The sequence below is a fragment of the Lygodium microphyllum genome, chromosome 25, assembly GCF_053477565.2.
Source record: "Lygodium microphyllum isolate KBCC chromosome 25, Lygodium_microphyllum_v1.1.10, whole genome shotgun sequence".
Classification (NCBI taxonomy): domain Eukaryota; kingdom Viridiplantae; phylum Streptophyta; class Polypodiopsida; order Schizaeales; family Lygodiaceae; genus Lygodium; species Lygodium microphyllum.
In genome coordinates, this window is record NC_141159.1 from 108773367 (window position 1) to 108801180 (window position 27814).

General features: G+C 40.1%; 1 protein-coding gene across 1 annotated transcript; it reads left to right on the forward strand.

The window, feature by feature from the left end:
- The first annotated feature begins 10200 nt into the window (after positions 1 to 10200).
- On the forward strand, positions 10201 to 18150 carry HEB1 (ARM repeat superfamily protein). Its single transcript, XM_087666903.1, has 5 exons — positions 10201 to 12031; positions 13701 to 14168; positions 14322 to 15347; positions 15517 to 15697; positions 15967 to 18150. The coding sequence occupies exons 1-5, from the start codon at positions 10949 to 10951 to the stop codon at positions 17019 to 17021; spliced, it is 3813 nt and encodes a 1270-aa protein (XP_087523029.1). The 5' UTR covers positions 10201 to 10948; the 3' UTR covers positions 17022 to 18150.
- Positions 18151 to 27814: the final 9664 nt, after the last annotated feature.

The following is a 27814-nucleotide window of genomic DNA, read 5'->3' on the forward strand; positions in this document are numbered from 1 at the left end:
TCGCAAGGCACAACTTCTCCATATAGGTATAGTTAATTTTCGATATGCCCAACTTCCGACTAGCAAAAGCTATCAGATGATACCACTTTTCCTCCCAAATTTGGGATAAGCAGTAGCTGATACTATGCGTAGTGGTTGTTGAAAATATATAGAACATTGCTTTTAAAACATGTGCTTTGGCAAGCTCTTGCTTCACATTGTCAAAAGATACTTTGCAAGCATCACTCCACGTAAACTGACAATTGAAGGACAATAGGTTTGTCAGTGGCAATGCTCTTTCTGCCGATGCATTGATAAACCTCCGATAATACCCTACCGATGACAGAAAGATATGTACTTCCTTTGGAGTATGCAGTGGACTCATGGCGTCTTTGACCTTGATCTTTTCAAGGTCAGTCACAATCCCTACTGAACTGACCACATGGCCTAACAATAGTCCATAAGGCACTCCAAAGACACACTTTCGTGGGTTAAGAGCTATGCAAAATTGTTTACAACACTCAAAACACTTCAATAAAATAGTCAACTGCCTTTCTCTTGTGGTGGTTGCCCCTAGGTCATCAATGAATACTTTCAACTCCTCTAGGGATATGTTACCAAAGGTCTTGTCGGCTGTTCTTTGCCATGAACCAGGTGTATTATATAAACCAAATGCCATCACATGGTATGCAAAGGTACCAAAGACAGTAATAAATGTCGTTTTAAGCTTGTCTTGCTCAGCAATTGCCATTTGGTTGTACTCCGCAAAGCAATCCATGAAAGAATATACTTCCCTACCCACTGATTGATCCAAAATTTGGTCAATAAAGGGCATCGGGTAGTATCCCTTGACTGTTTGCTTATTTAGCTCTCTAAAATCTACACAAAGCCGAATTTGATTGTTCTTCTTCTTTCTAATCAAACTGGTGAACACCATTCAATAAGTTGAATAGGGAAGATCAAACCCGCTTTTCGCAACTTCTGTAGCTCTTCAAACAATCCATCCCTTAGTTCAAAAGGCATACGCCTTACTTTCTAACGTACAGGGCAGGTTCAAGCAAAGATGTCGCGGAACTCCTGAATCAGGGACACATAGTCCTCTCTCTCTTTCGAACTAAGCATGGAACCCAATTTAATTGGCCGTGAATCATTAGGCGTACCAAGGTCCAACTCAATAATGTCCACGCCTCTTATTCGATCTTGAGGCTCTATCGGCTCATTCAATGTTATCTGATAAATGTCCTCTGTAGTGGACCCTTCCTTAGATCCATCGCTCGATGGCGTCTCACTACCAGGTGGATCTTCTACTATTTTTAGTTCAGTAGAGGATAAATGAGCTCTCTCACTTTGAGGAGACTTAGGGTAAGCATCCACTACTACACGATTGGCACCTCTATCTAGAATCACTCGACCAGCGGGTATATCGACTTGGCAGTCTATTTGTAAGATCCATGGCCGACCTAGCAAAACTCGATAGCTAAGATGTCCTGCAAACCTTATCACCCTAAAGTCCAGATAGCATTCCATGCTTGCAACTGTAACGTGGACTTTAGTGATGCAACCTTTTGGTTGTCTTAGACTATTATCTGCCAAGAATCTGGTTTCTGTTGGTCAAATGGTTGAGCAGGGCTTGCAGGTCAGATTTAATCCTCATGGATGCTTTGTTGAGGATATGAGAAATAAAGGTCGCTTGATAGCAAAAGGAAAGAAGAAGGGCAGAATGTTTACGTTGGATGCAGACATGCCTGAATTGAGTGCAACAATGTTTGCACATGGGATTGGTGTAGTTGCAGATCTTGATATCTGGCATAAACGCATTGGTCATGTTAATGTACAACGACTTAAATCAATGCAGGCCCAAAAGATTGTTGCAGGATTGCCTAAATTCAAGGTTGCAGAAATGCATAAGGTATGTGAAGCCTGCCAATTTGGAAAACAGGCAAGGAAACCATTTCCTAGAGATGTTCAAGAGAGTCAGAAGCCATTGGAATTAATCCACTCTGATGTGTGGACTACTAAAGCTGCGTCTCTTGGAGGCTGTCATTATTTTGTCACTTTTATTGATGACTATAGTAGAAAAGTTTGGGTATATTTTATGAAAAAGAAAAGTGAAGTTTTTGGGCATTTCAAAACTCTTAAAGCTATGGTTGAAAAAGAAACAGGCCTGCAAATAAAATGCCTAAGGTCAGATGGAGGGGGAGAGTACCTCTCAAATGAGTTAGCAAGGTTCCTGCAGGAGCATGGCATAAAGCAGCAATATTCATGCAGTCATACCCCACAACAAAATGGAATTGCAGAAAGGAAAAACAGGCATATTGGAGAGGTATCTCGTGCCATGCTCAATGAAAAAGACTTGCCAGATTTTTACTAGGCTGAAGCAGTTGCTACAGCAGTCTATATAATGAACATGACTCCCACTGCAGCAATACATGGGATGACTTCAGAGGAGAGGTATACTGGTAGGAAACCAGATATTTCTCATTTGAAAATTTTTGGTTGCATTGCCTATGTACATGTACCAGATGAGTTGAGATCCAAGTTGGATCCAAAAGCTAAGAAGTGCATCTTTATTGGTTACTCTCTGCAGCAAAAAGGGTATAGATGCTATAACCCTTCTACTCGTAAGTTTACAGTGAGCAGAGATGTTATTTTTAATGAGATGAGTAGCTGGTATAAACCAGTAAGTGTGATTGATGATGTAGATGCACAAAACGGTAATGCAGCACAGAATTCACAGCAGCAGTCACAAAATATTAGTGGACCTGGAGCGTCCTCTAGCAGTGGTTCACATTCTTCGCCATGGACAGGATCTTCTCAAAGCAATGCAGATAGCGGTATTCAGGTATCACGAAAAGGAAAAGAGAAGGTAGATCAGCACATGTTTGATGTGAATGCAGGTCACTCTTATGTGGATGGTGAATCCAGTGGCTCAGAACAGAGCATTGATGATGAGTTGGGTATTCCTTCTATTGTTACACCTGGAGTAAGGAAGACCAGGGATGTTTTGAGACCACCTGGGAGTGAACCTACTTTGCGCAGGTCTACCAGAGCTAGGTATCCTGTGGATAGGCTGAAATATGATGGATTTACAGCCATTCACTATGCATATATGGTCAAAGTGATACAGGAACCAGAACCCGCTTCTTTTGAGCAAGCCATGGGAAAAGAAAAATGGGAGAAAGCCATGGATGAAGAAATGGATGCCTTGGAAGAAAATGCTACATGGGAATTGGTACCTTTGCCTAAAGGTAAGAATGCAATTGGTTGTAAGTGGGTTTATAAGGTGAAGCACAATGCAAATGGTTCTGTGAATAGATACAATGCAAGATTAGTAGTCAAGGGGTATGCACAAACATATGGCATTGATTATGAAGAAACATTCAGTCCGGTTGCAAGGATGGCAACCGTAAGAGAAGTCATTGCTATGGCTGCATCAAAGGAATGGTCTTTACATCAGATGGATGTAAAAAATGCCTTCTTGCATGGTGATTTGCAAGAAGAGGTATATATGGAGGAGCCACTAGGTTATGTGCATGCTGTTCATCCTGAGTTTGTTTGCAGGTTGAAGAAAGCATTGTATGGCTTGAAGCAAGCACCTAGAGCATGGTCTGACAAGATAGGACAGTATCTTGTCACTATTGGCTTTCAGATTTTCAAAGCAGATTTCTCACTTTATGTGAGAAAAACAGAGAAAGGTATTATGCTACTTGTCATTTATGTTAATGATTTGATTATGACAGGTGATAGTGATGAAGATATCCTTTATGTGAAAATGCTATTGAAGAAAAAGTTTGAGATGAAGGATTTAGGAGAGCTGCGTTATTCCTTGGGCATTGAGGTGATTAGATCACCAAGTGGGATACAGCTCTTGCAGAGGCAGTATGGATTGGACATGCTGTCCAAATATGGGAGAACAAGCTGTAAGCCTATTTCAGTTCCTTTGGAGCAGAATGTGAAGCTGAGCACAGATGCAGGTGAGCTTCTGGAAGACCCTACTATGTACAGACGCATAGTAGGAAGTTTGATTTATATGACTATTACCAGGCCAGATTTGAGCTATGCTGTTGGATTGGTAAGTCAGTTTATGCAGGCTCCAAGGAAACCGCATTTGGATGCGGCTAGGCGCATACTTAGGTATGTGAAGTCCACATTGCAGTATGGACTATTTTATGAGACTGGGGTTCAGATACAGTTGCATGGATACACTGATGCTGATTGGGCTGGTAGTATTTCTGATAGACGATCTACCAGTGGATATGTGTTCTCTTTTGGGAGTGCTGCAGTCACTTGGAGCAGCAAGAAATAGCCTATAGTTGCCTTGTCGAGCACAGAGGCCGAGTACAGGGGTGCAACAATGGCTGCATGTGAGATAGCTTGGTTGCATAAGCTACTTTATGATATGCATCAGCCTATAGATGGGCCAGTTGTCATTTATTGTGACAACATGAGCAGTATACACTTGGCAAATAACCCAGTCTATCATGCTAGAACAAAGCACATTGAGGTGCATTATCACTATGTGCGGGAGAGGGTTTTACTAGGTCTTATTGATCTAGCTTATGTCAGCACAGAGGATCAGGTAGCTGACATATTTACGAAGGCATTGGGCACAGAGAAGCTGCGCAAGTTCAGAGACCTGCTTGGTGTGCAGGAATTGGGATTGAGCTCGAGGGGGAGTGTTGAGATATCGAGCTCCACTCGTGATATGCCAGGGTGAACGTTGTGCATTTATGTCACCGACTTGTCAGTTGTAGATGCGGTTGGTACACCGCCCATGAATAATAGCTAGATGACAGCTATCCTTATCTACTCTAGTTCGTGGCTCAGTTAGTATGCCACCTTAGTTAGTTGTCTTTGGTTTGAGACCCATATATAGGGTTCTTCTATTTCTTTGTATGAGACTTCTTTTTGGCTTACACAACTAAGAAGAGGAAAACTGTTTTCAGCCTCCACCTTTGTGTGTATTCCCCCATTGTGCAAGCAAGAAAGCTACAAGTGAGACTCCTTCCCTCTCTCCCACAATCTTGACAACAAGAACAAGTGCATATGTCATTCTTGCATATACCTATGCTTCAATGATGCTTTTTGAGCATGTCAAAGAGTTCCTGTGTGTCAATCATGACAAAGTACATGATGTCCATTCAAGTATACAACTGTTCAAACTTAATTTTAGATCTACACATTCAATTCTTAGCTCATAACTGAGCCCTCTCCAAAGGCATTTGCATATAACAATCTTCAAGCACCTTTCGAAGGGTATGGGCAAGCATTTAACCACTTAATAGCCACTTTATGTGATGTCTTTGTAGTCAATGAAGTTCAACCTGCAATAGGCACAATTCACGTAGCTTGACAGGATGTATTTGCAGTAGATCAGTAGCACATGGTGCTCATTGACAACTTATACATGCTCAATGGAGCCTCGGTGCACTCCCACACAAGCTATAGCAACCGCTTGAGCAATGGGAGACAAGAAGAACCAATGCATACCTTTGCTAGGAACAATGGTAGCCTGCCTGTCTTCAGAGAACCTAGATCTTCACTTTCTTTACTTTCTCCAAGTCTTCTTCACTACCTACTACTCCAAAGAGCCCACCTAGCATGGCTCTCATACCATATTGAAAGAGAGGGAGAGATAGAGAGTGGAGCACAACCCATGAGCCTCAGCTTATCTTCTTCTTCTTCCTTATTCCATTACTTGACTACCATTGAAAGAGAGACTACAATAGGTTTTACACTAACCATTATGTAATTATGGTTAGATCAAGTCTACACCGACTTATTCAGTGTCACACACATGTACAGCTGTATCCAATTGGTGTTGGTTAGTCACATAGACATAAAGAGATATGAGTGGAGCTTGATTTCTAATAGTACTAGCCTTTGTATTGACTCCTATAGCTTGGTTAGCTCTGACTTCACCTAAGCTATTGCTTGGGTCTGGTCAACACTCTTTCCTTTATCTTGTTCACTGGGGGTTGCTCATTTGTTAAGTGTAGTAGTTCTCTCAGTGTTTCTAAATGTGTTGCTCCCATACTGCATAGCCCTAGAGCTGCTCTCCTTGCACAAGTCATCCACCCGTATGGCCTCCTCAAAGACTTTCGCAAGCATATCCCTTTTCACATTCGAGTTGCTCACAAGGGCCTTGAGTTTTTCGTTTTGCAAATCCCGTTAATGAATACAGTGGAGACTGCTCTCTCATTGGGTCACTTAACTGTAGGCATCCTCTTGTAGAGACTTCTCACATGTGTGACATAGTCTCGTATGTCCTCTTTGTCTTTTTTGTTGACATTTATCAGCTTAACAATGAGGCTATCGGAGTATCCTACCTTCAAGTCCTTCAGATGGGTAAAGTTATTACGTTCGACATTATCAAGACTAGTGAACCAAGTCCATCCCTCATCTCCCAAGCAAAGACTGAATGCTTGTGCTCATTGAGCAGGGTCCATGAGGTTGTTAACCTTGCACAATTGCTCAAACTGCTTGATGAAGCTATAGGGGTCATTGCTTGCTTGTTATTTATAAAGTTGCTTAGCAACATTTGGTATTTTCCTTCAGTTTCTAGTATTTGGGGTGACTCCCAATCTGTCGGTTAGCAATGATGCCACCAAGGTTGTCCAACTTTGCTCAGCGCGCGCCGGTATTTTCGTTTGGCTTCTAATATTTGGGGTGACTCAGGCTAGCAATGATGTCACCAAGGTTGCCCCACTTTGTTTGGCACTGGTATTGTCTAGCATTCTTTTTGTGAGTAGCTCCCTCACTATGTAAGGTCGGCTTCTAAGGCTCTCTCCCTATCAGCATTGTCTTTAGTTTTGTTCCTACCTAAGATGGTTAGGATCCTGTGAATCTCATTGAGCTCTCTCTCTTGGCACAACCTCTGAGCCCTTTTCTCCTGGCTATAACTCACAATGTTGTGCAATGCTATCCCATGTGACAAGTCGTCAGATGTCATCCGGGTACCCTACCAGGTAAATGTCAAGGTCATTCTCTTTCGAGCTAGTGCATGCCATGGTGGTTGTCTCCTGACCCAGTAGTGCTTCTATGAGTCTCCTGACCCACTAGGTCATTCTCTTTCGAGCTAGTGCCTGACATGGTGGTTGTCTCCTGACCCACTAGTGCTTCTATGAGATCAACTAGGCTGGCTAAAGATATGCCTCTAATCTTGGTTAGTCCTTCCTTTCCTCAAAGCAGTTTGATGATTCTGTCTTCTCTAAGTCTTTGTTTCTGATGTCTTAGGTCACTTGTCTGATTCTCGGGATTGCACTTCTATTGGTGGATTCATTAATCCCCCTTAGTGTGTTCCTTATTTATCCAAACACTTATACACTAGAGTTGTGCGACTCAATGTGAGTTGTATGAAATTAGGCTTTCTAGCTTTCACATGCGCTTAGGTGTCTACAATGCAGAGTGGAACCTTTGATGAAGTCAATCACATCTAGTAAGCTTTGCATCTTACCTTTTTTTTTTTGCATGGATCGTGATTATTTCTACCAAGTGGTTTTTGGGTTCCTTGTGTGTTTTGATAGATATGATGGGCGTTCAATTGAGTTAGTCAACTTAGATCTCTATCCAAGGTAGTGGCCAATGGTCAGTTATTTTAGTTACTCTTGGACTACTAGGTCAACATTTTTGAGTGCAAACAACTTTATGGTCTCACTTGTTAGTTTAGATTTCAACTTGGTTGCTAGACATCTAGCAATAGGCCCTAATAGGTCTTAAAGTGGCAGAAAATAGTCAAAAATAGGGTTTTGGATAACTTGTCCGAGTCCCAAGTTGCTGTCTGAGTGGACTCCTACATGTAAGTGGTTGTCTGGGTGGTTATCGAACGAGGGGTGCCCATCCGAGTGTCCGAATTGGCCATCCGAGGCTTGAGGTTTGTGGCCGTCCGAGGCCTAAGGTTCGAGTCCGAGTGGTCAAAGAGTCCAGACATCCAAGTGGACTTAAGTGGCTTGGACGTTGTCCGAGAGCTCGGTAAAAGGATTCGGCTGTCCTAGGCCTGTGGTCGCCATCCAAGCGGTGCACAAAAACACGCCTTTGTCCTTTGTCTTTCTCTTGCCTTTTCAACTTTTCAACTTTTTATCTTGGTCTTTTGAGGGTGTAATAGTACCTTGTGGGTAGAGAGGTTGATGCATATCGCTTCCCCTCATTTCTCACTCTCTTTAAACCAAGTGCGACGATAATCCACTTTAGTTTGAGGGATGATTCCAAAGTAGTCACTTCAAGCTGACACTAAATAATGCTTGATAAAGCAGTTTGAGGTTACAAAATTCGGTTATTCCAAGGGAATTACGAATGGAAGTTACCTTAATTACCTCTTGATGGACTACTAAAAATTTATGCCATTGGGATTTGTTAGATAGCCACCTTACAATCACACTCTTTCCACCTTTCAAGGAGACACATTTTATCATAGGGTTGAGGCTCCAAAATTTTCCTGAAAATGAATAATTGCAAAAGGTAAGTGGTAAACATAAGAGTCTATTGAGAAGGCCCTCTGTTAGCATTGCCCTCAAAGGCATGTGATAGCAATGGTTAAGGGGGTCTATCTTTAGTCAACAAGCACTTTGTAGGCGTTAAATTTTTTTCTTCTTTTCCTAAGGGCTTGACGCTTTCCCTTATTGACCATCAAAATTAGCACAAGAGAAAAAGAAAAACCACAAGAAGCGTGCACTTGTTTTTCTAGAATGAACATGTATGATGGAATGTGCCTTAAAACATTTCAGTTGTAGAAATATGTGAAGTTGTGAACATTATATATCATCTCTCTCTCTCTCTCTTTTCCTTCTCTCTTTCTCCTCTATTTTTATTCTCACTCTCTTTTTAAATTTTATCTTTCCTCTCTCTATAATTCTCTCTACATGTTCCCTCTCTCTCTCTCTCTCTCTCTCTCTTCTTCTTTTATCTTTTCTCTCTCTATAATTTTATCCCCCACCCAGAAGTGTTTGCCATCCGTAAAAATCGGGCCCAATGGCGTTTTGACACGTAGGGCAGCGGACACCTCTTTTTCCACCTTGCGTCCGTCCATAGCCTGGTGTGTATCCATCCTACTTTTCATTTTTTCTTCTTTCCCTCTCTCCTTCTCTCTCTCTCTCTTTAAATATTTAAATTCAAAAAAGACTTTTTTCTTTTCTCTTTTTTCCCATCTCTCTTCCTCTTTCTTCTTCTTCTTCTTCTTCTTCTTCTTCTCCTCTCTCTCTCTCTCTCTCTCTCTCTCTCTCCCTCCCCTCTCTTTTCCTTCTCTCTTCTTTTTTTCCTTTTTTTAATTTCTTCTCTCTTTAAAATTTTTCTTTTTTCTTTCTTTTTTTAATTTCTTCTCTCTTTAAAATTTTTCTTTTTTCTTTCTTTTAAATTAGTATTTCCTCTCTCTATAATTCTCTCTCTGTGTTCAAATTCTCTCTCTTCTTCTACTAATTTTCTCTCTCTCCTTTTTTTCTCTCTGTCTCTCTCCCCCCTCTCTCATCTCTTTTATTTTTTCATTTCCTCTCTTTCTCTCTCTTAAATTTTATATATTTTCTCTCTATAATTCTATTTCTCTCCGTTTCCCCTTTCTCTCCCTCTCTCTCCTCTTCTTTCTTTTTGCTCTTTGCATATTTCTCACTCACTCACTCACTCTCTTTATTTTAATTAAAAAGAAAGTTTAAATTAAAAAGTTGAATCTAAGAAAGAAAGAGAGAGAGAGAGAGAGAGAGAGAACCTAGGCCTTACACATAAGAGAGAGGGGGAGGGGGAGAAAAAAAATGTTTAATTTAAAAAAGACTATTCTCTTTCCTCTTCCCCTCCCTCCTCTCTTAATCTTCTTCTTTTTATCCTTCTTCTTCTTCTTCTTCTTTTTCTCTCTCTTTTTTTCTATCTCCTTCTTTAAGTGCGTGAAAAACTATGTTCGAAAATTTTTAAATAAATAAAATTTAAAAAATATTTAATTAAAAGAAAAATTTAAATTAAAAAAATTTAATCTAACTGTGAGAGATAGAGAAACTTTTGATTTAAAAAAAGTTTGACTTAATTTTGAGAGAGAGAGAGAGAGAGAACGAACCTAGTATAACTAAAATAATACAATAGTAAGATTTTAATTTTCTAAAATTATTTGTAAAAATATGTGAAAATTATATATCAAAATTTGGTTTTCCAAGATGTAAGTGTGACGTCCACTGAGGTGACCGTTAAGGGCCGTTCAAATTGTTCCCTCTTTACAGTTTCCGGAGTTTTTTTGAACCGAAAGAAAGGCCATGTCTGTCTCAACGAAGGAAAAACAGGGGATCTGAGAGAGAAATTTGCTTCAGCGTCCTCAGAATCAAAGAGTCCATGGAGGGAATTTTCCATCAGGGATCACAGACCAGAAGAGAAGCCGCGATGCAGAAAGGCATGGCCTTTCGCAGGAGGAAGATCAGAGGAGGCATTGCGAGTCCGATTTCATGCAGCCACAGCTCCATTCGACTCTTTTGTGCTCGATAGAGATATGCAACGATTGGCTGCTTCGCAGGACTCTTGTGCATCTTTAGGCTTTCGGAAAATTTACAGGGCCTCTGACTGCCTAGGTACAGGCCAAGGGTTTGCTTTGGTCATGAAGATTTGACCTAAACTCCTGCTGCTGTGAAGAATTTTTGATTTTAGCGGCTGTCCGAGAGTAAATTCAGCGGATTACTGAGTACTCTTTCACCATTTTTAGGGTTTCGGCAAACTCACAGGGCCTCTGATTGTCTAGGTACAGGCCAAGGTTGCTTTGGTGAAGATTTGACCGAAACGTTCGCTGCTGTTAGGAGTCTTCGATTTGCAGCAGCTGTCCGAGAGTAAATTCAGCGGTTTCTGTCAGGCGTCTTTGAGTAACTACAGTGTTGCTAGGGATTGTCCGAGAGTGAATTCAGCAGTCTCTGTCAGACCCCTGTGGGTCTGCCTCATGATCTTCAGTGTTGCAACGGATTCTTTAGTCCTTGCGCCAGCAGTCTGAGCATTTCTTCATCTTCCACTTAAAATGGAGGAGACCTTCCGCAGTGCTTTGGAAGCCTCCCCAGATGAATTCCTCTACATGGCTGCACGGAATAGCAGCCGCCCAAACAAAACAGCCCTCAAGCTAGCTGTTTACAAATGCTCAAAGAAGGCTGCGGGAGACCTGTGTGGAGCGCTTGCCCGCTTTGCAGAACTCCAAGTCCGGGCTTTTCAAAATCTGGACAGTGACGTGCAGTTTGAGCCGGTTGACAGCTTCAAGACTCCTTCTCCCAAGAGGAAGAGAAGGAAGTGTGTTTCCGAGAAACCTGCAAACCCTACTTCTGTCTCAGCAGTCAACCAGCCGACACCTATTAATGTCAGACGAACTATGGTCTTCTCGAACTTGAAAGCATGTGCACTCGTGGCAAATCTTGGCCTTTCTCATCCCACGAAAGCATTTCAGCCATGTGACTTGTTCCCCACAGTTCAAATTCTGCACGATCGACTAGTTTTCTTCGAAGAGGACATTGACCTACAGGATGCCATAGCTAGTCTATGTGAGACATGGTGGAAGGATCATCTTCCTGGCAAAGAATCGCTCATTGCACAATCTCTCCCTTACCTTCTGTCCAAGTCTCTGGAGGCTGGCCGCAAGATCCATGTTCACCGTTTGTATGTTGTTCGGGAAGCTTTTACTCTCTTTGATTTTGAAGATGAAAGCATTGGTGATTTGAAGCATCTACTGATGAGATGTGTGCTCACACCTGCATATCTGCGTTCATCGGATGGCCGTCGCTTTATCTCATTTCTCTTTGGCGTCAATGCACAGCTTACAAAAGAATTGATCATGATGGTGAGATCTCAAATTCCTTTTGGTCGAAAATCTATTCTTGAAGCTTATGGAGAAATACTGTATCGAGCATGGAGGACAACTTCAGGCCCATGCCTCCATGAGATCCAGGAATCCTGCTTACAGGGCTTGATAGAAGGAGCTGTGTATGCCTCCACCAAAACACTAGCTTCATCCATCAGAAAAATTCTGGCAGAGTTTACGTCCCAAAGAACACAAGATGGAGTGGAAGCTTTACTCTTTAGGCTCCAGGAACCGGTTCTGTTTCGATCCCTTCAGGTGATGCCTGAATTTTAGCTTGCCTAGCCAAAACTTATTTTTAAATTTTTGGGTTGGTAAGTATGGAAAAAAATTGATTCAAGCTTAACTGTATGATTATTTTTGCAAACGCCTAGATGCTGAAGCCCGTTAGCCTAGGTGGAGGTTTAGGGTTTAGGGGTGTTCACAGGGAGTGTCACTCCAGTTCGACAACAAAAATGTTTACATGACGAAAACATGTAGCTTCTGACTAAAATAATTTATTTTCCCACTCAGATAACTAAAGTGCCTATTAGTTCAGTCCAGTGAAGATCCCTTGCTAACTTGTTTAGAAGGAAACATCCAAGTGCAACTTAGGCTTTTGGAAATGAAAATCAAAACGGTTAGAGGGTATCTTAGAATCCTGTGGATTGAAGATGTTAAAAAGGCCTTCATTTACGGGGTTTTGGGAAGGTCCTACAAGCATTATCTTGCTGTTAAACATAACAAGTTACTCGCCAGAATTCCTGATTGCCATGTTAAGGAGTTCTTCTTGACTCGTGATGTTGGAGCTTTGTCGAGTATCATATTGATGAGCCGCAAGCACTCTCCCTCACAGTAAGTCCTAACAGAAATAACTAGGCTTTTATGACCTCAAATCAGTCAGGCTGCCAATCTTACCTGCAAATGGTCATTGTCTAGCTTAGGTAGCGATGATTTTGGATGCCTAGAAGTTGAAGCAGTGGAGCTGGGTGGAGGTTTTGAACCAAACCTACATAGTCATTCCTTTCTGTTGCTTGCATTGCATTGTGTGAGGTAAACAAAACATCTAGAGGGTGACTTAGACTTCTGTTTACGGAGCACATAACGTGATAGCATATAGAGTCCAAAATTTAGGTTTATGTGAGGATTCGGAAGATGTCAAAGAGTTGATCTTCATTTCTGTGGTCCACAAGCATCCTTGTGAGATTTCAAAAGTGCTGTGTGGCTACAGCATGTTTATCTTGATTTCTGGTACTAGGAATGATGATTTCAAGGTATGGTATTCGTTACTTACAACAAAATTCTAAGGTTATGTTTATTAGGGTTTTATGAGCTCAAATTAATCAGGTTGCCAAGGTTACCAGCAAATTGTTATTGCCTGAGCTGTTTCATTTACCATTTTGTTGCAGCTTGTTGAAATATCACAAAGAACTAAAGTGGTACAAGGTTCTTCAGTCAGAAATTTATGTATTGCCAGTGAATTTGGGCCAACTTCGAGGCTTGTCACTAGGACAATTTTGCAGTATTTAGCTTTTTATGTCATGACATTCTGATCTGTTTTAGATTTAGCTGCATTTTTACTTACAACAAAATGCTAAGGTTATGTTTATTAGGGTTTTATGAGCTCAAGTTAATCAGGTTGCCAAGGTTACCAGCAAATTGTTATTGCCTGAGCTGTTTCATTTACCATTTTGTTGCAGCTTTTTGAAATATCACAAAGAACTAAAGTGGTACAAGGTTGTTCAGTCAGAAAATTATGTATTGCCAGTGAATTTGGGCCAACTTCGAGGCTTGTCACTAGGACAATTTTGCAGTATTCAGCTTTTTATGTCATGACATTCTGATCTGTTTTAGATTTAGCTGCATTTTCAGTCTCCAGTAGTATGACCTAGGTAGACTGCCTTTTCATGAACATTCTCACATTGGATTATGTGGTGAATGTGGACAGGTAGCCAATTCAAATGTGAGGCGCAATGCACTACTTCTTCTGATAGACATGTTTCCTTTGGTAAATCCGGATGCATTGAAGGAGGAAAATGACATTTTACTGGAGAAACAGTTTGTTTTTCTTGAAAAGCTGCTGTCAGATCCCTGCCCTGACGTCCGTACTACTGCTGTTGAAGGTGTTTGTCGGGTGCTTCGATTGTTTTGGGAAGTGGTCTCATCTACTATTACTGTTAAGCTACTTTCCAAGATTGTGGACGAGACTGCTCAAGACAACTCCAATACTGCTGTAAGGTGTGCAGTCTTGCAGGGTATGGCATATCTGCTGGAGAATCCTGCCAGCCACGAACTTTCAAAAGTCTTGCTTCCACGACTTGCACCATTACTCAGTGACTGTAACTTGACAGTGAGGATAGCCATGGTAGATTTGCTTTTGATGGTTAAGGGCATCCGTGCCATCCCATTACTCAAGGTAAGCAAGGGAACTGGGTTATGCTGGCACTTTTGCAACTAGATAAGATTGTTTATATGCTGCAATTAGTGATGTAAATCAGAAATTTTGTAGATGGTAACTATGCCACCTTCTGTTTTCTTGATCATTTTGAGATGCTCATACTTGTCCCAGGTTGTAGAGCTGGATTCTTTACTCTCTGCTCTTGCAGCTGACAAACCTCCTGTTGTTAGGCGACTTACAAGGCTGCTCATCCCATCATATTTCCCCTCAAAAGTTCCACTAGCTGAAGCTTGCAATCGCTGCATTGCATTGATAAAGAGGTCTCCCAAAGCAGGAGTAAGATTTTGTCAATATGCACTGGCAGAAGGGGCACCTTCACCATCACTGTTTGAACTTGTTAGGGTCTTCATCAGCTTGTTAAGCAGTTCAAATGGACTGGATACACAAGGTCAAGAAGGCATCTTTTCTGCTCTCAGCAACCTTTGCCAAAGTTTGGCATGCCAGAAAGAATTTAAGCTGATGTTGGGCGAGATTTTGACAAGAGAGACTTTGAAGTCACTGCTAAGTAATGCTGCCACGTCCTCATCCTGCACATCCATTGTGCAGTTGGTGTCTGCTATCACGCCGAAAGATTTACCTGAGCTTTTTGATTACTGTGCGCAGTTTGTGACCAACCTGACAAGTGAGACGCTGAGGAGTATCACCTGTAATGAAGTAAGAGCCGTCCATACTTTGATGCTTTCTTGGGGTGGATTTAATGACCTTATTCAGGCGCTGGTTGGGAATCTGAATTTTGATTCTCAACAAACTGGTAAGCACAGCAGATCTGAAAGCAAGTCGTGCAAAACTCCATGGACAAAGTCCATGAAAAAGACCTCTGCCTCAGGTAAGAGCAAGAGCAGCAATGAAGCTCAGACCACAGACAAATTAATCAGTGCGGTGGGTGCTGCATGGCATGTTGAGAACTTAATAGAGATGGATGAGGCAAGGAAGACACTTCTTGAACATGAAAGCCTTCCTTCTGTTGTTTCTGGTTTAAGGAACATGGCTCATTGTGTTATGTGCAATAGCCTAGACCTCCCTGTTTCTGATTTTTTGAAGGCTTCACCTGTAAGGGCTTATGCAGCAATAAGTATACACAAGACGCTGAAAGAGAAAGGACTGCAGAGGGCTGCAAGTTCTACAATGTCAGATCAAGTAAGTTGGTTCTTTGGGTTTTCAATTTGCCTATCTCAGCTGTGAAATGTCCCATAATTTTGCTGTTGACGTCTAAAGTGTTTTGAGGTTGTCAATTTTTTAATTTCAGCTGTGAGACATTCTATCATTTTGCAGCTGATGTCTAATATGTTTGCTGGCAATTCTGCAGAAGGATACTGTCAGTGAAGTTTGTGAAGAACTAATAGAGTGGACTTTAGGCTTACAACAACATTCCTCAGTGCCCAAGAACCCTGTAGCAAATGTGAAGTCAGCAGGCAAGCGCTCACGCTCTCGAAGCTGCAGACCAAGATGCCGAGAACCTTTCACAGATATTTCTAACACACCCTCTGGTATGCCAATCTTTTAAGGAAACCATACATCGTGTTGCATATATGCTTGTCAATGAACCATTCTAAAAAACTGGGAGCTTACTGAAAATAGACAGATATTACACTATAGTAGCTGCTATGCATTACTGACAAGGTACAGATCCTTCTTTGAAACATGAGTGCATGGTATGCATGGAAAAAGATCAGCTGTATAGATACATTTGAGTCTGGTGAAAGTATATTGTTTTGAACAACCAAATTATGAGCGTGTGGCATTTTTTTTCATCCAGGTGCAACCTTCAAATGCCCCTTGGAGCCTGAAAAGATTCTCAGCTCCATGAGATTGTCAAACACTTCACTTGAAAGTCTGCTGTATTTCATTTCTCTCAAGCTTGTAAAGAGTAACACTGTTCAAGATGCTTGCTTAAAGCTTGCATCTAAACAGGTCCAGGGGATCATAGATTGGCTAAAAGCTTGGAATGAAACACAAATGGAGCACTGGAAAAAGGAAGCAGGTATTACGTCAAGAGAGATTCAGTTATGTATCAAAAATTTGGCAAGTCATGCTGCTAAAATGCTGTATCTCAGTCTCAGAAATGACACTGAGAGGGCTCTTCAATTTGCTGACTTGGCACATCACGTTCTAGACCTGGTAGTACAGAGTGACTCTTTGCTTGGTTTGAAGGGAGCTATGTCACTGTTGACAGCAATAAAGCCTTGGGTTCCTGATCTTCTTATTGGCATATCTTCTACAGCAGCATCACTGATTGCAGATCAAGGAAAAGAGAGCACCTCACTTTTCAGCTTTGATGAATTGGTTGATCTTGGAAAGAGGACATCAAGAACTTGGGTTACCAGTTTTGCAACCGCTGCCTTCCGAAGCTTCGAACAATCCAAAACTCTAAGTAATATGGCTTCTCCAATGCAAGAAGGGAACTCTCAAGAGCCAGGAGAAAGCTCACAGTCAAAGTCAGATGAAGTTCACAAGTCAGATCAAGGATTATCCTTCTCTCTGAGGTTCTTAAACAAGGTGTGCAAGCTAGTGAGACGAGGGGACTCTACTGTCTTGGAAAGTATATTGGATCTGTTCTTATGGCATGGTGCTTTTACATTAAGCAATCGTGATTACCGCAGTGCAGCTGGAGCAATGGATATCGTTTGTAAAAGGTTGTTAAATTGTAAGCAGTCTGTGAGGAGAGCTACAAGGATAGTTCTGTCTAGGGCTTCCATATCAGCATGTGAATCAATTGATGGGCACCTGGATGCAGATACATCAAGCAGCTTATGTCTAACAATGAAGGAACTTCTGAACTCCATTCTTTCAACGTATGGGGAGCTCTCATAGGGTCTGCAATGTTGGCTGCAGTGGTAGGCCTTATAGCTAAAGCTACTATAATGCCCCCTTGCCCCCTTTGAGAGTGACTGTATGGATTTACAACTGAAGTTAGGAACTCACTAACAGAGGGACCTAAGTACCCTGGCCATGTGGCCCTTGTACAATTACAACCTCCTCAAAGGAGCCAGTATGATATGAATCTCCTAACACCTTGTAGACTTGTAAAATTGAATCACAACTCTCTCACACAGAGACATCAGTTGCCTCTCTCTCTCTCTCTATATATATGTGTGTGTGTGTGTGTGGGTGGGGTTGCTTGGCTTAATATTCTTAGCCTTACAATCAGGGATTCAAAGGCAGTTCAAACTGTCTCATTAAATAAAGAAGACTAGCACGGAAAGCATGAGAAGCTGTGCTTAGCAAGGCACAATGAAAACAAAGTGTACCTTGTGCAGTCTGTTATGGCAGTATGATAACCTTGTGTGTCATACAGGATTTGCATGTATGTGCACATGAATGTTTTTTTTTTTTTTTGGGTGATCTTTTGGTTTTCCAAAGAAAAAATGAAAGCTTGATTCTGTAGTGGTGATCTTTGTGGTTGCCACTGGGTGCTCAATCCACAGACCTGGGTTTAGCTCTCCTTTCTGTTCCTATCTCTAGAGTCTACACCATAAGATGTGAGAATCTCTCCTTGCTATTCCTATCTCTAGAATTCATCATCTCAAGACATACCAGGTGAACTATATCCGTTTGGTCCAAGATGATGAGACAGCCCACCGATCTCTGCGTTTAATTCTCCTCTCTCTCTCTTCCAAGCATGTCCATGGTCTTCTTCCCCTTTGTTTTTATGTCCTACTCCTTCCTCCACATCTAACCACAATGTCGGAATTTGGAAATTTCTAATAATTCGACAATCACTTTCATCTGATGCATACTGGCATAAAAGCTTATAGCTATGTTGTTAAGGCCAATGGTAAAATTAATTACTTCTATCCCTTTTGGCCAATAGTGATATGCTTTATCGTGTGAATATCTTTCCCAAGACTTGCTAGCTCAAGTGATAGTGAGATGATGTGATAAAACTGAAGGTCAAGGGTTCCATTTTCATGGACAATGGCAAAAAGCACCTTGTACAATGTAAAGAGCAAGCTATTGCTCCACCTAGTTGGTCACGGCAACAGCATGTGGAGTTGGTGGTAGTTTGGGTGCCCCCCTCAATTATATGTTTTGATGTAAGCCTTGACGTCCAACTAATCCAAGTCCTTTGGTGTCTAAGATCTAATGACCTTATACATAAACACAACTTGTAATGTGCTTCTTAGGATAATTTGTAACTAATAAAGTGTTGCCACCATACAATGAAATAGTGAAAAGTGACCCTAAAAGTGTCTAAGATCTAAAGACATTATATACAAACACAACTTGTAATGTGCTTCTTAGGATAATTTGTAACTAATATAAGTGTTGCCACTGTACTATGAGCTTAAAAAAATACTTGCTATAGTTGCTTCATTTTAAACATGTCTATTGTGTTTTTCTGCCATGGCAAGAGTTTGGATGCCTCTCGATTATAGGTTTTGATGTGAGCCTTGACATTAAACTAATACAAGTCCTTTTGCATCTAAGATCTAAGGATCTTTAACATTAAAAACAAACACAATTTATAATGGGCTTCTTAGAATGATTTGATAGATGTCACCATACAATCAAATAATGAAAAGTAAGCTTAGAAAATTACTTGCCATAGGTGCTTCATTTTAAGCACGTCTATATTGTATTTAAACCATTGCAAGCAAAGAGGCATTGCCATGCAAAGGATTTGGTGGATTGTCATGCCCATAGACAAATAAAAAGTAGGATGGATGTTACATGTAAAATGCCTTTGTAAGAGGCTCTCTACTGACTAAATCAACTTCAGAGCATTACAAAAACCATGCTTGTATGTCTTACAATCTCTACTATTATGGTGAGAACTATGCTTGTTTGTCTTGTGCTTTCAACTATTAAGTTGAAAACAAATTTATTAAGGTGGAAACCATGCTTCTATACCTTGTGCTTTCATCAGTCAAGGTACAAACAAATTTTATTACAGATAATAAGTGTTGAACCTACTAATATTATGTTATGCATGGTTTATTTTTAACATAAAAGCAAACTCACACTTACAAATTTCTAAAAGATTTATGTGAAAGCTGTAAACAAACACTTTATTTGTTAAGGAAAAACATAGTTAGATATGCAACTAACAAGACTAGTTGATCACCAAACATTGGTATAAAAAAATGCATATAATCTTTGTCAATGTTAAGACATTTTTCTTATGCTCTTTCCTTTAGGCACATCTCTCTCTCTTTCTCTCTCCCCTTTTAGTAGTGCATATCCATGGGTCAATTGCTTTAGAATACCCTTGAGCACTCTACAAAATGTTGCACAAAACCATCATAAACACACACGAATTAGTAGTTTTTTGATACATAATAAAAAATGAGCATATGTTGAATAGATTATAACTATGGTCGTGCAAGATAAATGGGTCCCAAATACCTTGGTATAGAGCTAGGCCAGTGGTGAGAGTACTTCACAGCTTTAGCATTGATATGTGTGGTAGACCAAGCCTCTACTTTGTCATGGACACTAGTAGCGACCCCTGGTTAAGGACGTAGTGCCACCCTCACAATGGCTACTTTTCAAAGCCATCCCATCCCTTCCTCCCCCCATCTAATGTGGTTGCAATAGTGCTCAAAACAACTTTCTTCCCAAAAATGAGAAACTTTTCAATGAAACATTTAGGAGGTAAAATGCTTATATTTGAAGATATTTAATACTAAAACCCTTCAAATTTTAGATGCAAAGATAGTAATTGTATTAAAGAATATTTGTTGATACAAAACTTAGGCTCTAGTTAGAGCCATATGTAGTTTACATAGATTCTTTTTACTAAGATGTCCAAGTTTACATGAGAGTGCTCAAAACCAGGAGGTTTTGGATTTGATTTCCATCCACGACACAAACTTTGTTTCCCCCCAAAAACAGGCACTTTTTTGTGACTCCTTTATAAGCTAAAGAGCAAACAAGCTAAATAGACCAGAAAATAAACCCTTTAAACATGAAATAGCCAAAAAAATTCAAAAAATAAAGAGGTCTTGCTCGAAGTGGAGTCCTTTCAGATGCACTTTACTTGTGACCATATCTGTTGTGATTTGCATCCAGATTGGAGCATCCTTTAAGTTCATTTGCTAAAGATTAGTAACCAGGTGTTCTTTAATGCTTTAAGAAAATTTATTTGATCACCAACCTTTGCTTAATCATGTTGATTTTCCATGTGGGTTATCTAGTGCTTGAACTTGTAAAATCCCTTCCTTACCAAGTTGGACCTTGAACTTGTAAAACCCCTTCCTTACCACGTTAGTGCATATTTTCCCAAGCACAATTGCCAATGGATGGTTAAAAATGAGAGGGAAACAATGATGGGATGTGAGGCAGAAGCTATAGAGTGTAAGAGGGTTGAGAGAGAAAAGAACATACGAAAGTTATGTGGATACAAAATGAATGGTACTCTTATTTTTTGTTATCTTTACTTATATATAGCTATACAATGTGTATATATGCTAGGGGTGTTGAGAAATAAGGCATAGTCTAAGCCTTATCATATGGTTGTATGTATCTAACTAGAAGCATGTGTAAAGTGTCCCTAAGTTGAGGCTATCTATCACAGGAGGATAACACTTGTAGTTGACTCTAAGAAGATAAGTAAATGAATATGAGGTGAGGATGTAGCTACAGATCTCTACTTCTCCATTCTAGTCTCCCTCTACTTGCAGTTTTTCAGTTGGTATTAGAGCAGAATTATGCCAAGAGTCAGACCCATACAGATTTGAAACGAGAACACAGGGGCTGGAATAAAGCTTATTCGGGTTCGATGACAATGTCAACAAAGCTAAAGATGAAGGTGAATTTCCAAGTGGAGAGGACAATTGTAATATTGTACATTGTGAAGGAAATTTGTGTACGATAATCAGATGCACCCAGGCGCAATCCATTGTGAGATTCTGTCATTGTCGTAATGGAGGAGCGTCCGGGTAGCTGCAGCAAGCCTGTGGTACTGGGAGGGTCTAGTTTTGCGGTTGTGTAAGAAGAGAAAGGAGAAGGCGCGGGCGGCCTTCTCGAGGCATAATTTCAGGAATCGTCAATCGAATCCTGGAGCAATCAAATGGGAAAATGAAATTTTCAATTTTGTTTTTTTTAAAGGCGATCGTTGCGAACTTGTTCAAACCCATTGCGATCATGTCCCCCTGTCTGAGAAGCTGGAAAGAGGTTTGAGAACTGTTAAGGCAGGAAGAAAACCCAGCGGTGCCATGGAATTGACAGTCCAAGCTACGCTTTTTCAAAGCAGAAGACGTTGTCCGAGGACAGATTTGAAAGCTTATCCAAAATGACCACCAAGCTTAGGAACTCATGATATATGTAATATATGTAATTCTTCAACTACGGATGGCAATTCATTCGATCTGATTGATCACATATTTGTTTTGGATGGAACCATCTTCCATCTGTCGGGCTGGTAGTTCCGAAGGACTGTAATAGGCTGAGCCAATATCTCGAAGGTAACCTGTTGAAACATTTGGAATCGAGATGATCATTTGGAGGAGGCTTTTTTGTGGTAAAGGAGAATGTAGCTCAAAACGGTTTTGTTGTTGACAAGGAAGACATCAGTGTGACAAGATCTGATGCACTGTTTCGAAGACCCTTTGAGGAAGCAGGCCTGCATTTGTTTAAGACTAAGTTGCAGAAAGGATTCCCAAAGGAGCTGTTTGCTTTGAGGATGTATGTTTTAACTATGGAGCCCCTCGAACCAAATCCTTTTGCTCATCAGACTAGAGCCAAAAGAAATTAAAAAATTGCAGGAAAAGTGGTCAACTTTAGACCCATGTTTTGATGCATTTTGGGTCATACAGACATCGTGTGGAATCTGATTTGGATGTTTCTTGCTGGGAACTGAATGTATGGCATGTTGGCATCATGGATGGATGTATATGACAGTTTTTGGACACATATATGACAATTATATTGCTGAATACTATTTTTGGACAGATTATATTGTTGTTTTCTTTTGAATTTGCAACAGTCATAATGTCTGACATGGCACAGATCACTCAGATCGTGGGAGACAAATTGACCAAAGACAACTATAGTGTTTGGTCTTATAGGATGGAGAATTTTTGGATGGGTAGAGGTCTATGGGACCTCATAACAGGTGATGATGAATGTCCAGAAGTTCCCGAACATCCAACTGAAGAGCAAAAGAAGGCGTATAAGGATTGGACTGGGAAGAACAGGAAGGTTTTGCATTGGATCTCCATATGTATTTCAGAAACATTGATTCTTCATATAAAAAAGGCAAGTACTTGTAAGGAGGCATGGGAAATCATAGAAAAAATGTATGGAACATGTATAGAGGCTCGTAAGATACAACTTAAGTAGAGACTACATGGTGCATGGAGAGGCAATCATAGTATCAGTGACTATGTGGCAGAAATCAAGCAAATTTTAGAAGACCTTGCATCCATTAATGCACCTGTTGATGATGATGATTTAGTGTCAGTGACACTAAATGGGCTTGGACCAGCTTTCAAATCTTTGGATACCTTTATTTCCGTTAGGGGAGGCTCTATGCCTGACTTTGAGGAGCTTATTGGATTGCTACTTATTACAGAAGAAATCAAGTTGGGATTGAATGTATCTAGCAGTGGCGAAAATGCAGGTGGAGATAGTGTTTTCTATCACCAGAGAGGTTGTGGCAACTAATCTAGAGCTAGAGGCTCTTCACTTGGTCGTAGTAATTATGGTTTTGCTCGTGGAAGAGGTAACTTTGGTCGTGGTGACTTCATGCATAGAGGTAGGGGGAGATCTTTCCCTAGAGGTAGAGGACGGTCTAGTTCTTCTTCACAAAGAGATGGCACTTGTCATTATTGTGGGCAGTTTGGTCACTTTGAGAGGGATTGTTATCAGAAACAAAATGCTATGTCTAGGGGTCATGGAAGGACCCAATATGGCCACTATGCAGGCACTTATGGTGGTACAGGGTATAGACCTAGAGGTGGATCGCCTAGAGGTCACCTATTTGCTATGGAGCATGTGCTTGGGAGCATGACTCATCCTCTTCATGAGAACAGCTGGTTTTTGGATTTAGGAGCTACAAACCACATGACTCATCATGCTGAGTGGTTTGATAGCAAGGAGCAAATGCAAAATGATGAATTTGTTGCCACTGGTGATGATACTTTACACAAAATTACTCATATTGGTAGTGTGCCACTTGTTACTAAAGATGGGATTGAGAACAAGCTTGGTGATGTACTTTATGTGCCCACAATAACTAAGAACCTAGCATCGGTTGGTCAAATGACAGATAAAGGATTGTAGGTGAGATTCAATAAGTTTGGATGTTTTATTGAAGAGTTCCATAATGGGAGAACTGGCAGGGTGATTGCTCATGGTAGAAAGAAAGGGAGATTGTTTGCTTTGGATGCAGGTACTCCAGTGATTCAAAAATCTATGTATGTTGAGAGAGGACATGGGCAAGATAAGGATGTGGAATTATGGCATAGACGGATTGGTCATGTTAATTTGCAAAGATTGAAGCAAATGCAATCAAAACAGATAGTCCGTGGTCTACCGCATTTAGGATATGTGAATTTTGATCATGTATGTGAGGCTTGTCAATTTGGCAAGCAGTCCAGATTGCCATTTCCAAAGAGGGGGAGAATAAGCAGCTATCCTTTGGAAATAATACACTCAGATATTTGGGGCCCATGTCAGAATGTTTCCATGAGTGAAAAATGTAGATTCTATATCACCTTCATTGATGATTTTAGCAGGATGACTTGGGTGTACTTTATGCAGCATAAAAGTAAAGCATTTGAAAAGTTCTTGGAATTTAAATCTATGGGCTGAAAAGCAGTTTGGATGCTACATAAAATGTTTGAGGTCAGATAATGGTGGAGAGTACATGTCATATGAGTTTTGTGACTTCTTGAGAGATCATGGTATCAAAAGGAAATTGACATGCATGTATACACCTCAGCAAAATGGTGTGGCTCAAAGGAAGAATTGGATTATTGCAAAGGTTGCAAGGGCAATGATGAATCAAATGAACATGCCATTGTCATATTGGACGGAAGCAGTGCATACTACAGTTCACATTATGAATAGAACACCTACAGCCTTGATTCATAATATGTCACCATATGAGAGAATGTATGGCATGAAACCCACTGTTGCATACCTTAGAGTCTTTGGATGTGTCTGTTATGTTCATGTTCTGGATGATTTGAGAAAGAAGATGGAACCTAAGGCTATAAAATGCATTTTTCGTGGATATCCTGATGAGAAGAAGGGATACAAATGCTATGATCCAGTGAGTAAGGAAGTATACATAAGTAGGGATGTCAGATTCAGTGAATATAAATCATGGTACAAGCCCAAAATTGCAGTGGACGTTGGTTTCTATGAAAGTAATGATGATAATGGCTATGGAAGGAAAATTTTAGCAAACAGCAAGGCTGAAAATCAGCGGATAAAAGATGCTTCAGGACCTCAAGAGAATGTGGAAAGTAGTGGCAGCTACAGTCCATGGAGTGGTAGATTGAGAAATGCACAAAGGAGTGCAGAAGTTGCAAAAGGTAAGAGACCAATGACTGAAAGTTTAGAAGATGAATCTATAGATGATGAGTATGGCATTCCGCATGTTAAAACACCTGGCACTAGAAGTGCAGGAAAGTATGTGCCACCACATGCTAGATCAGATGAGACACACGGTAGTGCACCTCAATTGAGAAGGTCAGAAAGGGTAAGGTATCTAGTTGATAGATTGACTTATAATGGGTTCATGAAGATGCATTATGCATACATGGTTTCTTATGTACAACATGTGGAGCCTACTTGCTTTGAAGAAGCAGTAGAGAGCAAAGAGTGGAGACAAGCAATGGATGAAGAGATGGATGCACTAAGGAAAAACAAGACTTGGGATTTGGTGAAACTACCTTATGGCAAGAAGTCCATTGGATGTAAATGGGTTTACAAGGTCAAATGTAAGTCGGATGGTTATCTTGAAAGGTATAAAGCAAGGCTAGTTGCAAAAGGATATGCACAAACTTATGGTTTGGACTATGAAGAAACATTCAGTCTAGTAGCTAAAATGACGACAGTAAGATCGGTAATTGCTTTGGCTTCTATCTATGGTTGGAGGCTTTATCAAATGGATGTGAAAAATGCATTTTTGAATGGAAACTTAGAAGAGGAAGTGTACATGGATCAATCAGAGGGCTATGTGGATCCAAAATACCCACATTATGTATGCAGGTTGAAGAAGGCTTTATATGGACTGAAGCAAGCACCAAGAGCATGGTGTGATAGAATCAGCAAATTCTTATGCAGTATGGGATTTCAGCAGAGCAAAGCTGATTATTCACTTTATGTGAAGCATATAGAAGATGGTATGGTTGTTGTGGTCATCTATGTTGATGATCTCATTATTACAGGTACACTTGAGAAGGAGATTATTGAAGTCAAGCATGGGTTACATAAAGAGTTTGATATAAAGGACCTTGGTTTGTTGAGATGCTTCCTGGGTATTGAGGTTATTGACACACCTCATGGTATATGGATGATACAAAGGCAATATGCATTGGAGATGTTGGAAAAATATGGCATGACAGGATGCAAACCGGTTGATACACCATTGGATCAAAATGCTAAGTTGATGGATGATGGATCTTATGTTGAGGATGTTACTATGTTCAGAAAGATGGTTGGTAGTCTTATCTACTTGACCATTACAAGACCAGACTTAAGTTACGCTGTTGGATTGATAAGTTAGTTTGTGCAGAAACCATGCAAATCACATTTGGATGTAGTAAGAAGAGTTCTTAGATATGTGAAGAAGACAGCTGGATTTGGGCTATTTTATGAAAGAGGAATCAAGCCTACATTATTTGGATACTCAGATGCAGACTGGGCAGGTAGTTCTATAGATAGAAGATCTATTAGTGGCTATGCATTCTCATTTGGATCAGCCATGGTAAGTTGGAGCAGTAAGAAGCAACCTACAGTTGCTTTATCAAGCATTGAAGCAAAATATAGAGGCATTGCATTGGCAGCATGTGAGCAGACATGGCTGAGATTGATCCTATATGACATGGGGATAGAGATTGATGGTGGAGTCATTATGTATTGTGACAATGTTAGCAGCATTATGTTGGCAAAGAACCCAATCTACCATGCAAGAACAAAACACATAGAAGTGCACTATCACTTCATTAGAGAAAAAGTCATTGATGGAGAGATTGACTTGGTCCATGTGAAAACAAATGACCAAGTTGCTGATATCTTTACCAAAGCATTAGGTGAAGATAAGTTTGAATACTTCAGGAGTGCACTTGGAGTATTACCTTTGCTCACTTATTATCAAAAGTTACTGATTTTTCATTATTACTATCTAAAAAAATAAAAATATTTAAAATAATTACAATATGATTGTAGTATATTAAACCCTATTAAAAAAACATTCCTTATACTAAATCTAGTTTCAGTACCAATTTTTGTCCATAAAATTTTCATTTACTTTTAATATTTTCTAATTACTATCCAAAAACACCCAAAAATAGCTATTTTTATCATTAAAATTTAATAACTTTAATTTAAAAAGTCCATTTAAGTTAAGATTTAGTAGATAAATACATCATGACCTAATTTAACTCTATTTTGGGTTCTCATTCTTACTCTTTCACTAATACTCTTAATTATCACTAATTACAATCAAAAGCTACTATTTTTGATACTAAAATTCATATATCTTTTAATAGATTCATCTCCAATATATAATTTTTTTAAAAGATTTATTTCAATGCATTTTAAATATTTTTTAATTTACTTCTTATCAATATTATACAAAACTCTTAATTTTCTCTAATTACAGCTTAAAAATACAGTTTTTACCCTAATTTTAATAATTTCTCTACCATTTTAATTATTCTAATGCAAGGACTTTAATTCTTCTCTTCCATTTTACCTTTAGAGATCATAAAATGAATGCATATAGCTCTCCCTTCACTTATAATAACCTTCAAAATCCTTAATCTTTCACTTCTCCCACTAATACGCACTAATCTCTCCTTAATCTTGTTGAAAACCTCTCTCTCTACACTGAAGAAGCATGATCAAGAATGGTATGAGGCTAAAGGAGATGTAAGAGAGGATCAAATGTAGCCAATCCATGTTGGAAATGAGGCAACACCTATAGCAAATCAGCAAGAAACTCCGAAAATGATGCTGCCTATTTTTTCTTGTCTTCTTAATCTCTCTACAACTCCCCTTTTCACTTGACAACCCCCCCTCAACTTCTTGAATAACCTCTTTTAAAAAATGAAAAATTTTCCACTTGAACCGGTTTCTTTGACATATTGTAATGTGCTCGCCTATCGACTGTCCAAGCACGTTTTAGCGGTCCATTGAGAAACGAATCTAAGCGTCGCCGCCCGACACTCCCAAGGAATGTTCATGGGTTTGTCGCCTAGGGTTTCCCAAGTCCGCCTCGCAACGGAATGTTCATGGCCAAACCCACTAGGATCGAACATGAAATCTGGGTTCCTAGGGCCAACGTCTCCTAACAGCATTCTAGCGTCGGGTTTTGGACATCCTACTTTACGCAGAGATACCCAATTCAAAACAGATCCATACCGTACTTGGTTCAAAGAGAATGGGAAAAGAGAAGGATGCACACTCAACCTCTCTGCCTGTAGGGC

What these genes read in the sequence shown, in the direction of transcription:
- HEB1 (XM_087666903.1), top strand. Translation starts at nt 10,949, where the DNA reads ATGGAGGAGACCTTCCGCAGTGCTTTGGAAGCCTCCCCAGATGAATTC. An exon ending in GTGCCATCCCATTACTCAAG is followed by an intron (nt 14,169 to 14,321) that starts GTAAGCAAGGGA and finishes TACTTGTCCCAG; the next exon opens with GTTGTAGAGCTGGATTCTTT. An exon ending in TATTTCTAACACACCCTCTG is followed by an intron (nt 15,698 to 15,966) that starts GTATGCCAATCT and finishes TTTTTCATCCAG; the next exon opens with GTGCAACCTTCAAATGCCCC.